The sequence below is a fragment of the Fusarium oxysporum genome, chromosome II (genome assembly GCF_013085055.1).
Source record: "Fusarium oxysporum Fo47 chromosome II, complete sequence".
Lineage (NCBI taxonomy): Eukaryota > Fungi > Ascomycota > Sordariomycetes > Hypocreales > Nectriaceae > Fusarium > Fusarium oxysporum.
Genome location: NC_072841.1, coordinates 5,593,563 through 5,604,775, shown reverse-complemented (window position 1 = coordinate 5,604,775; position 11,213 = coordinate 5,593,563). Strand labels below are relative to the sequence as shown.

At 40.5% G+C, this 11,213-nt stretch overlaps 2 protein-coding genes across 2 annotated transcripts; one reads left to right on the top strand and one right to left on the bottom strand.

Annotated features, from left to right (window-relative positions):
- Positions 1-326: 326 nt before the first annotated feature.
- Positions 327-2,624, top strand: FOBCDRAFT_127401 (uncharacterized protein; the record flags this gene model as incomplete). The annotated part of the gene is made up of 3 exons (XM_059607823.1): positions 327-981; positions 1,240-2,376; positions 2,500-2,624. Coding segments are annotated over 3 exons (1,917 nt in total), but the record flags the coding sequence as incomplete, so codon positions are not given.
- An 8,394-nt stretch (positions 2,625-11,018) lies between these two features.
- On the bottom strand, positions 11,019-11,213 carry FOBCDRAFT_126701 (uncharacterized protein; the record flags this gene model as incomplete). The annotated part of the gene is made up of 1 exon (XM_059607814.1): positions 11,019-11,213. A coding segment is annotated over one exon (195 nt), but the record flags the coding sequence as incomplete, so codon positions are not given.

Below are 11,213 nucleotides of genomic sequence, written 5' to 3'. Positions count from 1 at the left end.
TTAGGGTCTAGGTCAGGGTCAGGCTTTGGGTCAGGCTTTGGGTTAAGGTCAGGGTCAAGGTCAGGGTCAGGGATAGGTTAAAAAAGAATTTACTAGAAATCCCTCTTATAGCTATATAATATCCTTTTTTTCCTTTTTTCTTTTTAATTAAATAACCTTCTCTTTTTTATCTCTTTATTATTATTTTCCCTTTTTATAGCTATTTATCTAGCTTATCTCTTTTTTATTAAGCCTATCTTTTCCCTATTTTATCTCTCTTTTATCTCTACTTATCCTACCTACCCTATATCCTTTTTTCTAGCTTATATAGCTACCTACTATATAACATGCCCTCTCAGGTCTGCCCTACCTGCCAAGGGGGCTATAGTGACCTACTAGAGCATATCCGGAAAAAACACCCTGCTGAGACCTATACTAACCAGCAGCTCCAGCCACTTGGCTTAGTCAGCTGCCCTTACTGTGCCACAGCCTGCCGCGGCTTACATGGCATAAGAACCCATAGTGCTAAAATCCATGGCATAGAAGGAAGAGCTAAAATCTCTACCTTACCTAGGCCAAGGACCTATATAGCTACTAGGGCCACTAATACCTTTACAGCTAGCCAATCAGAAACCTGCACTACTCCTAATCAGGCTAGTCAGGACCTAATTCCTAGCTATAAGACCTCTTTAAGAAGGAAAAGGCCAGCTAGGACCCCTTCCCCAGACTGGCAAAGACCTTCTCAAAGGCAAAGGCAGCTACAGCCTACCCTAGACCCTAGATCACAGTCACCTACCCTAGACCCCCTGCCTAGGTTAAGATCAGGGTCAGTTACAAGCTATAGCAGCCTATCTGCCTATATAGAAGACCCTCAAGAGGACCCTCAAGAGGACCCCCAAGAGGCTACCCTAGACCCCCAATACGAGGAGGCTATCCTAGACCCCTCCGAGACCCAACCTCCCCTAGAAGACCTTCCTAGGGCTAGGTCAGGATCAGAGGCTAGTTATAGGTCGTCTTCTAGCTATGAGGGCAAGGGAAGACCTTCTATAAGGGTCTCCTATAGGGCTTCTAATAGGGAAAAAAGCCCTAACCCTAAAAATAACCCCCTAGACCAAGGGGATCAACCTAGGACTAGGGAAGGGTCTATCTCAAGCTATACCTCTTTTTCTACCTCTTTTTCTACCTCTTTTTCTAACCCTCAAGAAGACCCTCCCCTACAGCCTAACCAAGAAGAGCCTACCCTACAGCTAAATCAGGAAGAACCCACCCTAGAGCAGCTACATAACCAAGCTATAGCCCCTATCCTAGAAAGGGCCCCTATAAAGAAGCTATTAGCTTTCTCAAAGGTCCCTATACCAGAAAAGAGGCTACATGCTAGGCAGGCTGTTATTTTCATAGCTGCAGCCTATAAGGCGGCAGAAGCCTTCCTGAAAAGGCCTACGGAAAGGGCTCTATTATACTTCCTTCTTCTCCCTAGGCTCCTAGGGCTAGGGCTACAAAAAGGAGGTCTAGGTACCTTATTAAGGTCCTATCCTACTAATATCCCTACCCTAGAAAGCCTACAGCCCCTACAGCAGCCCCAAAACTACCCCAAGGCAGCTAGACCTTCTATAGCTCTTAGCCCAGCCCAGAAGGCTACCAAGCTATTAGAAAGAGGCTACCTAGGCCGGGCTGCTAGGGCACTCATAGACCCTACCCCAGTGGCGCCTAATACCGCTGAAAATAGGGCTATATTACTAGAAAAGCACCCTATTGGCTCTAGAGACCCCTTCCAGGGCAAGACCCGCCCAAGACCTGGCCAGCCAATTACACCAAAGGCTATTATACAAGCTATTAAGTCTATAGGCAAGGAAAAAGCCCCTGGCCTTAGCGGCTGGACTAGACCCCTGCTAGACCTAGTAGTAGCCAAGGAAGATTCCCCTGTAATAGCCTTCCTTAGGCTGCTAGCTGATATGATTCGTCAGGGCACAGCCCCAGGGGCTGACCTACTATGTGCTAGCCGCCTTATAGGCCTAGAAAAGCCAGGTGGGGGGGTTAGGCCTATAGCTATAGGGGATCTTATCTATAAGGTAGCTATGAAAGCAATCCTTATGACCTCCTATAGGTCTGAGATGCTGTTACCCTTCCAGCTAGGCGTAAACAGCCCAGGAGGGGTTGAACCAGCTATTTTCCTTCTAGAAGAGGCTATCTTAGGCCCTAATAGTGCTGATTTTCAGCAACTAGTCTCTATAGACCTTGCCAATGCCTTTAATTCAGTAGATAGGGCATCTATAGCTGCTTCTGTGGCTACTTATGCCCCTACCTTCTATAAGGCAGCAGCCTGGGCCTATAATAGCCCTTCTCTCTTGGTTACAGAGGATGGATATACCCTAGCTTCTTCCAAGGGGGTTAGGCAAGGTGACCCTCTAGGACCTCTTCTATTTTCTCTAGCTTTTCGACCTACCCTAGAGACTTTAGCAGCTAAGCTACCAGATGTAACCTTGGTTGCATACCTAGATGACCTCTATATCCTTAACCCAGCCCCTAACGGCACCCTAGAGGCAGCTAGGAAGGTCTTCTCTAGGTCCCCTTTTCAGCTTAACCTAACTAAAAGCAAGGAAATAGCTATAAGGGACCTAAAAGAAGAAGGAATAAAGGCCCTAGGCTCCTTTATAGGACCTATAGCGCCTAAAAGAGCCTTCCTAGAAGGGAAGATAAGGACCTTAAAAGAGGCCCTAACTGCCCTTCAAGACCTACCAAAGCAGCATGCCCTCCTCCTGCTTAGGGGAAGTATACAGCTCCTTCTAAGGCACTTACAGAGGCAACTTGACCCTATAGGTCTTGAAGACCTGTGGGAAGAAGCTGATAGCCTTATTAGGCAGGCTATTATAGCCTTATTGGCTAGAAGCCCTAGTGACTGCCCTAAGGAGCCTAGCCTAGACCTTATAGCCCTTCCAGTCAGGGAGGGAGGCCTAGGAATTCCCCTACATAAGGAGCTAGCTGCACAGCTGCATCAGGCAGCTATGGAAGCCTCTGAACCTATCCTGGAAAAAATCAGAAAAAAGCCTCCTATAGATATAGGCCCCAGGCTAGGAAAAACAGCCCAGGAAGTACTAACAGAGGCTAATCAGGCCAGGTTACAGAGCTTCCTTCAAGACCTACCTACTAGCTATAAGCAAGCTAGGCTTAAAAATACAAGCTACCTAGGCCGTAAGTGGCTAGGAGTCTTGCCCACTAAGAAAGACCTATCTTTTGCAGACTCTGAGATCACTGAAGCCCTGAGAAGCAGGCTTTTTTACTCTATTAAGCCCCCTAGCTTGCCCTGTAGCTCCTGTGGGGCTATAGCAGCTTTAGGTCATGAAGATACCTGTAAAGGTGCTAGCAGAAGGTGGATTGCAAGGCATGATAAGATTGTAGGGGCCTTTTATAGAGCCCTTAGCAGCCAGCCTTCCCTAGAGGTGGAAAAAGAACCCCTAGTTAATAAGGAGACCAGCCTACGGGCTGACCTAGCTGTTACCTTAGGAACAAGCCGGTACTTCTATGATATCCAGATTGTTGCTATTTCTAAGGATTCAGCAAGGGAGGACCCTTATAGCACCCTTACAGAGGCTGCAGAGGAAAAACGCCGGAAATATAGGTCTTTAGGGGCCTTCTTTCAGCCTATTATTATCTCTGCAGGTGGCCTTATGGACCTAGAGACTGCCAAGACCTATAAGAAGCTCCAGCAGCTTGTAGGCCCTCTAGCAGCTGCCCAGCTTGATGCCACAATAGGCCTGACCTTGACCAGAACTAGGGCTATCTCAGCGGCTTCTATAGCCAAAGAGATCCCTGCAGGCCTAGCTAGGTCGGTCTGGAATACCTCTAGAAGGTCTTCCTAGACCTCTTATAGGCTATTCTAGCTATATCTCCCTCTTTTAGCTTTCCCTAGCTATACCTCCCTTTTCTAGCTTTTCTAGCTATATCTCCCTCTTTTAGCTTTTCTAGCTATATCTCTCTTTTAGCTTATCCTAGCTATATCTCTCTTTATTACCTATTTAGGCTATATCTCTTATTTTAGCCTATTTCCCTATATATCTCTTTTTATCTCTCTTTTTATCTCTTTTTACCTCTTTTTACCTCTCTTTTTATCCCTTATTACCTCTCTCTTTATCTCCTTTATTTCTTATTTTCTTACCTATATTCTTATTTCCTTATTACCTTCTTCTAGAAAAATCTCCTCTCCTTCTTATTAGCTATATCTTAGTTAAAGAAAAACACCAGGGCAAAAATAGCTTAGATAGTTAATACTAACCCTATCCTAACCCTAACCTTATATTTATATTTATTTAATTTTCTTATTTTTTATTATATAATAATTCTTTTTTTAACTTATAATTTAATATTTAAATATAATATTAATATATTATTTTCTTTTTTACTTATATTCTTTTAAATATTAATATATAACTTAATAAATTATATTTAAAATTAGACTTAAGGTTAAACTTTAGCTTAGACTTAGGGTTAGGTTAGGGTCAGACTTAGGGTTAGGTTAGGGTTAGACTTTGGGTTAGGTTAGGGTCAGACTTTGGGTCAGACTTAGGGTCAGGCTTAAGGTCAGGCTTAAGGTCAGGCTCAAGGTCAGGCTCAAGGTTAGGCTTAAGGTCAGGCTTAAGGTCAGGCTTAAGGTCAGGCTTAAGGTCAAGGTTAAGGTTAAGGTTTAATATAAGGTTAAGGTTTAAGTATATATAAATAATAAAATTAAAATAAAATTTAAATCTTTTTAATTTTAATTTTAAATTAATTCTTTTTTAATTTTCTTTTATATTATTTTTCTTATATATATCTCTTTACTTTATATTATTTTTTCTTTCTTATATAATTTCTAACTATCTCTTTATATAACCTCTAGCTATTTCTTTTTATAGCTTTTAGTTATCTCTTTATATAGCTTTTAGCTATCTCTTTTATATAGCTTCTAGCTATCTCTTTTATATAGCTTTTAGCTATCTCTTTTATATAGCTTCTAGCTATTTCTTTTATCTTTTTTAAGCCTGATTTTCTGCTCTTTCTTTAAAGAGTAGATTTCCTTTTTATATCTTACCTCTCTTATCTTACCTAGAAAGCCTATCTTTTAAGCTATAAGATTGGTTTTTCCTATATTTTACAGCTAATTTTCCCCTCTTTATCCTTATAATGGCCTCTTATAGCTGCCCTACCTGTAACGATAGCTATAAGGATATTCTAGAGCATATCCGCAAAAAACACCCCACCGAAGCCTATACAGATCAGCAGCTACAACCTCTGAATCTAGCTAGGTGCCTACACTGCTTAACAGCTTGCCAAGGAGCCCAGGGCATCAAGGCTTATAGTGCTAAAATCCATGGAATAAGAGGGACTTCAAATATCTCTACTCTTCCTAGGATAAGGACCTATCCAGCCACTAGGGCCTAATATCAGCCTCATCTATCTATAATAGCCTTAGCTAAAGAGCTAGCTGCTAGAAGGAAAAGGCCAGCTAAAACCCCTTCCCCAGAGACAGCAAGACCTTTATAGAGGCAAAGGCAGCAGCCTTCCAGCCCTAGCCCTCACCCTCTCCTAAGCTCTCAGTCTCTTAGCCTACCCCAAAGCAGCCTTTTTCCAGAAGACCAATCTAGGTTATTTTCCCCAGACCTTCCTGAAATCCCTGCCTTTCCTATAGCTGAAAGAGGAAGACCTAGGCAAGAGACTGCTTTTTAGGCTATTATTCCTCCTTCTAGTCCTATAGAAGAGGATTCTATTTAGTCTCCAGCTAGGTCTATATTACATACCTCACAGACCCAAGCCAGACATATCTCACAGACCCAAGCCAGACCTATCCCCCAGACCCCAGCTAGACCTATTCCTCAGGCTACAGCTAGGTCTCCTTCAAGGTCATCTCAAAGGTCCTCCTCAAGGTCACCTCCAAGGTCCTCCTCAAGGTCACCTCCAAGGTCCTCAAGGTCATCTCAAAGGTCCTCCTCAAGGTCTTCTTTAAGATCTTCTTCCAAGTCCTCTTACAGATCTATATCGCAAGGATTTAAAGATATCTTATTAGACTTAGAGATACCCCCTTCCTCTCCCCTAGACCTTTAGCAGCAACACTAAGAGGCTATAGCACCAATCTTAGCTAAGGGATCTATACAGAAGCTTCTAGCCTATGCAAAAATCCCTATAGTAGAGAAAAAGCTATAAGCTAGACAAGCAGCAATTTTCAAGATAGCTACTTAAAAAGCTGCTAAGGCCTTTATAAAGAGACCTACTGAGAAAAACCTCTTATACTTCCTTATCCTCCCTAGAATCTTAGGTCTTGGAATCCAGAAAGGAGATTTATCTACCTATCTCCGAGCCTATCCTTCTAATATCCCTTCCCTAGAGACCCTGGAAAGCCTCCTATAAAGCCCAGCTCAAAGTACTTCCTTTTCCCCTTCTCAAGGAAGAAAAACAGCCCCCAGCCCAGCTAAGAGGGCAGCTAAGATGCTAGAGAGAGGCTTCCTAGGACGGGCTTCTCGAGCTCTTATAGACCCTACCCCTATAGCTGCTGATTCAGCTGAAAACAGGGCTATTTTACTTGAAAAACACCCAATAGGCTCAAAGGACCCCTTTTCAAGAAAGACGCGCCCAAGACCTGGCCAACCCATTACAGAGGAAGCTATCCTTGCCTCTATAGCTACTATAGGAAAAGAAAAAGCCCCCGGCCTTAGTGGCTAGACTAGGCCACTTCTAAACCTAGTATCTAAGGCAGATTCCCTAGTTATAGCCTTCCTAAGGCTACTAGCTGATATAATAAGGCAAGGAACAGCCCCAGGGGCAGACCTACTATATGCAAGCCGCCTTATCGGCCTAGAAAAGCCAGATGGAGGTATTAGACTTATTATAATAGGAGATCTTATCTATAAGGTAGCTATAAAAGCTATCTTAAAGACCTCCTTTAGCTCCTCTATGTTATTGCCCTTCTAGCTAGGCGTTAGCAGCCCAGGAGGAGTAGAACCAGCTATCTTCCTTCTTGAGGAAGCTATAGCGGGCTTAAATAAGGCTGATTTCCAATATATCACCTCAGTTGACCTCTATAACGCCTTTAACAGCAGGGCTAGACCCTCTATAGCATCCTCAGTGGCCTCCTTTGCCCCTACCTTTTATAGGGCTATAACCTGGGCTTATAATAACCCCTTACTGCTAGTCCTTCCAGATAGTTTAACTATAGCCTCTTCTAAAGGGGTTAGGCAAGGAGACCTAATAGGACCACTTCTCTTTTCCCTCTCTTTAGACCTACTCTAGAGGAATTAGCTAGAAAGCTTCCAGGGGCAACCCTAGTTGCTTATCTAGATGACCTTTATATCTTATCTAAAGACCAAGGATCTCTAGATATAGCTAGAGAGGTACTAGAGAAATCACCTTATAAGCTTAATCTAGCTAAAAGCAAGGAAATAGCTATTAAGGACCTTAAAGACCATGGTCTTAAGACCTTGGGTACTTATATAGGTCCCCTAGAAGGCAGAAGGGCATTTCTAGAAGAAAAGCTAGATACCTTACAGCAGGCTATAGCTGCTCTTTAAGACCTGCCCAAGTAACACTCCCTCCTTCTCCTACGAGGCAGTATCCACCTCCTTCTACGGCACCTCCTTCGGCAACTTAACCCAGAAGGTCTATCTGACCTATGGGAAAGAGCTAATATCCTTATTAAGGAAGCTATTATGACCTTAGTAGCTAGGAGCCTAGCTGAGCGTCCTAAAGAGCCTGATCCCTATCTCTTATCCCTTCCTATAAGGGAAGGAGGTCTAGGGCTTCCTCTGTATAAGGAATTAGCCTAAGGCCTATATCAGGCTGCTAAGGAAACAGCCAAGAAGATCCTTATAGGTATTACTAGCTTTTTTACCTCTTACCCCTTTCTATCTACCTTAGAAGCCTAAAACCCTAGTTAAGACTAAGGGAAATCAGCTAAAGAGGTTTTTAAAGAGTTAAATAAGGCTAAGCTAGAAACCTTCCTCTAAGACCTCCCTATATCCTATAAGCAAGCCAGGCTAGAGAATACTAGCTATCTAGGCTGCAAGTAGCTTAGAGTCTTACCTATATAGAAACCCTACTCTTTTACAGACTCTGAGACCACTGAAGCCCTTAGAAGTAGACTTTTCTATCCTATTAAGCCTCTAGACCTGCCCTATAGTGCCTGTGGTGCTATAGCTAGCCTAGGTTATGAGGATACTTGCAAGGGAGCTAGCAGAAGGTGGATTGTAAGGCATAACGCTGTTAATAGGGCCTTTGTAAAAGCCCTAGGTAGCCGGCCTGACCTTAAGGTTGAGATCGAACCCCTAGTCTAGTAAGACTCCTCCCTCCGGGCTGACTTTGCAGTTACTATTAGAAATAGCTGCTACTTCTATGATATCCAAATCGTAGCTATCTCTAAGGACTCTGCAAAGGAGGACCCTTATAGCACCTTGAAGGAAGCTGCTAGTAAGAAAAGGCGGAAATATTAGTCTCTTGGAGCCTTCTTCTACCCTCTTATCTTCTTAGCAGGCGGCCTTATAGATTAGGAGACCTCACAGACCTATAAGAAGCTCTAAGAGCTCTTAGGTCCCTTTGCAGCCTTATAGCTAGACTTAACTATCGGCCTTACCTTAACTAAGACTAGGGCTATCTTAGCTGCCTCTATAGCTCGAGATCTACCTAGGAGAACACACTCCTAGATGCCGACCTATCTTTCTTCCTAACCTATTTTCCTTTGTAATTTATCTTATTACCCTATTTTTCCTTTACTTCTATCTCTCTTCTATCTTTATTCCCTTTCTATCTCTATCTCTTTCTTATTTTTATTTCTTTCTTATCTCTATTTCTCTCCTATTTATATCTCTTTCCTATGTATATCTTACCTATATTCCTATCTATCCTTCTTATATTTATATCTCTTTTATCTCTTTTTATCTCTTTATCTTTTTTCCTTATTATCTTTTCCTTATTATCTCTCTTATCTCTTTTTACCTCTTTTATATATCTCTCCTTTATACTCTTTATAAATCCTTATATAAATAGCACTTGAGTAAGATAGCTTTCTATAGCCTAATATAACCCTATCCTAACCCTAACCCTAAAAACATTAGCAGTTATTTCCTACCTCTAACCATAACTTCCCAGTTTAATAACACTAGCAGTTATTTCCCCTCCCCTGACCCTAACTTATCACTTTAATAATACTAGCGGTTGTTCCCTATCTTTAACCCTAACCCTAAGCAGTAGATAATCTTAAGCCTCCTAGTTATTATAAAGCCTTTATATGCCCTTGTAATAATTATAATAAGTCCTTAATTGCATAGAATATTATAAATCCCTCTATTGCTAGTATTATAATACTATATAATAAGAAGTTCCTATGCCCTTAGCAGGAACCTGCTGCTAATATATGTAAGAACGGCTAGTAGTTCTAATACTTTCTCTATCCTAAGACCGTATTAATATACTATCCTGAGATTTATCTCTATGCCATTATTGCCAATTAACTTAATCTACTTACTTCTTAAGCTGCTATCTTATAAGACCTTTTTAATAACCTAGCCTTTATTAGTGCTATTATTGCATTAAAATAATATATCGATAAATAAATGCCTAATTGTTTTATTAGCTGTATTATCTAGAAGCTAGTCTTATAGTATTCTAGGTAGTCTAAGTTTAGCTAGAGACTGCTTTAAGTACTTAGTAAATAATAATAAATCCTTATAGAGTATAATCTCTAGCTATTAGACTGCTAACCTTATTATTGCCTATATATTAAGAACGCTAAGATGGATACCCTTATAGATAAGCTCCTCTCTGCCTTTATCCTAGCTTACTAAACTATATGCTGCTATATTATTTTATGCGGCCATGCCAAAATTTCGGAGCCGGATAATAAACTGCATCGGTATTATTTCCCAGCCCTCGCCCCTGCCTACCATAAACCGCTAAGTTATCTCAGAGATTAATGCAAAATAGCTTAGGCTATTCTCCTCTGCTTCCTCCTGGCTTTGCCCCTATTATATCTTTTACTTAATAGCTTTAGCTCGTTGGTCTATGGCGTATTTAATAATACAGAGATAAGAAATAGCCATAATAGCAGAAAGCTTTGGCATAAAACCCTTATAGCCCTCCCACATACTATCTGCCTGCACACTAAGAATAGTTAAGAAGCTAATAAGAATGCTATTATACTCTATGTCCTTAGTAAAATAGTTAAGAATAGAGATATATAACTTAAGAACGGCAGTTTCTAGTAGATTAAGAAGTTTAATAACCTTAGGCGCTTTTAGATTACCCTTATTTTCTTTCTAAGTATTTATTAAATTATCTATATATTTTATTATAATATTATAAGCTCTCTATTACTATATACTAAGTTTAAATAGTAATCTATTAGCTTTATTCTTAAAAGATATATATTAGATAATATAAGTAAGTAGCTACTTAATTATAAGTATATACCTCCTCTGTATCTTAGGCTTAAACCGGAAATAAAATAGCTTTATCCTCTTTTTTATTAGTTCTTTGCAATTAACCTTAAATAAAGCATTCTAAGATATAATATCTAGTATAATAACGGCCTTAGCATAGTTAACCAGCTAATTAAATATAATATATATAAAGCGCAGTTAAGCATTATCTAACTTATCTAGGTTATCTAGATCTACTTCGTATTCTATAATAATTAAGCCCCTTAATAAGTTCTTTTTCCTATTAAAATCCTTTAAGTAGATAGCAGACCTAAGCCGATAAAGCCATAGGTTTAGCGCAGTAAAGTCATTCTCCTTATTAATATGCTTTACTTCTTGACTTTAAATATCTTTACCTTTACTCTAGAATATATTAATAGCCCTCTAGAGTATAGCTTATAACTTATTATCTTAGGCCCTTAATTATTTAAGATTTAGCCTTCTTACTACCTTAAATAGCTTACTTCCTAGCCTACTAGAGAATAGTTATTAATAATAGACTCCTATTCTCTATAGACTGTTACTCCTTTCTTTATCTGTCATAGCAGCTAAGCGATATCTACCTTTAAGTTTTATATCCTAATTATACTTAACCCTAAGATATTCTTAAATCCGCCTTAACTCTGCGCCTATATATAGGCAATTAGGCCGAGATGATATACTTCGCTCTAAGATAAACTTATACCGAATACCTCCTGTACCTGGTAGACCTAAAGCTATGATTAGCAGTGCATTATTGGGCCTAGGTAGTAGATTAATGTAGGCCTCTAGCTGACCCTTAAAGATATTATACTTAGATGC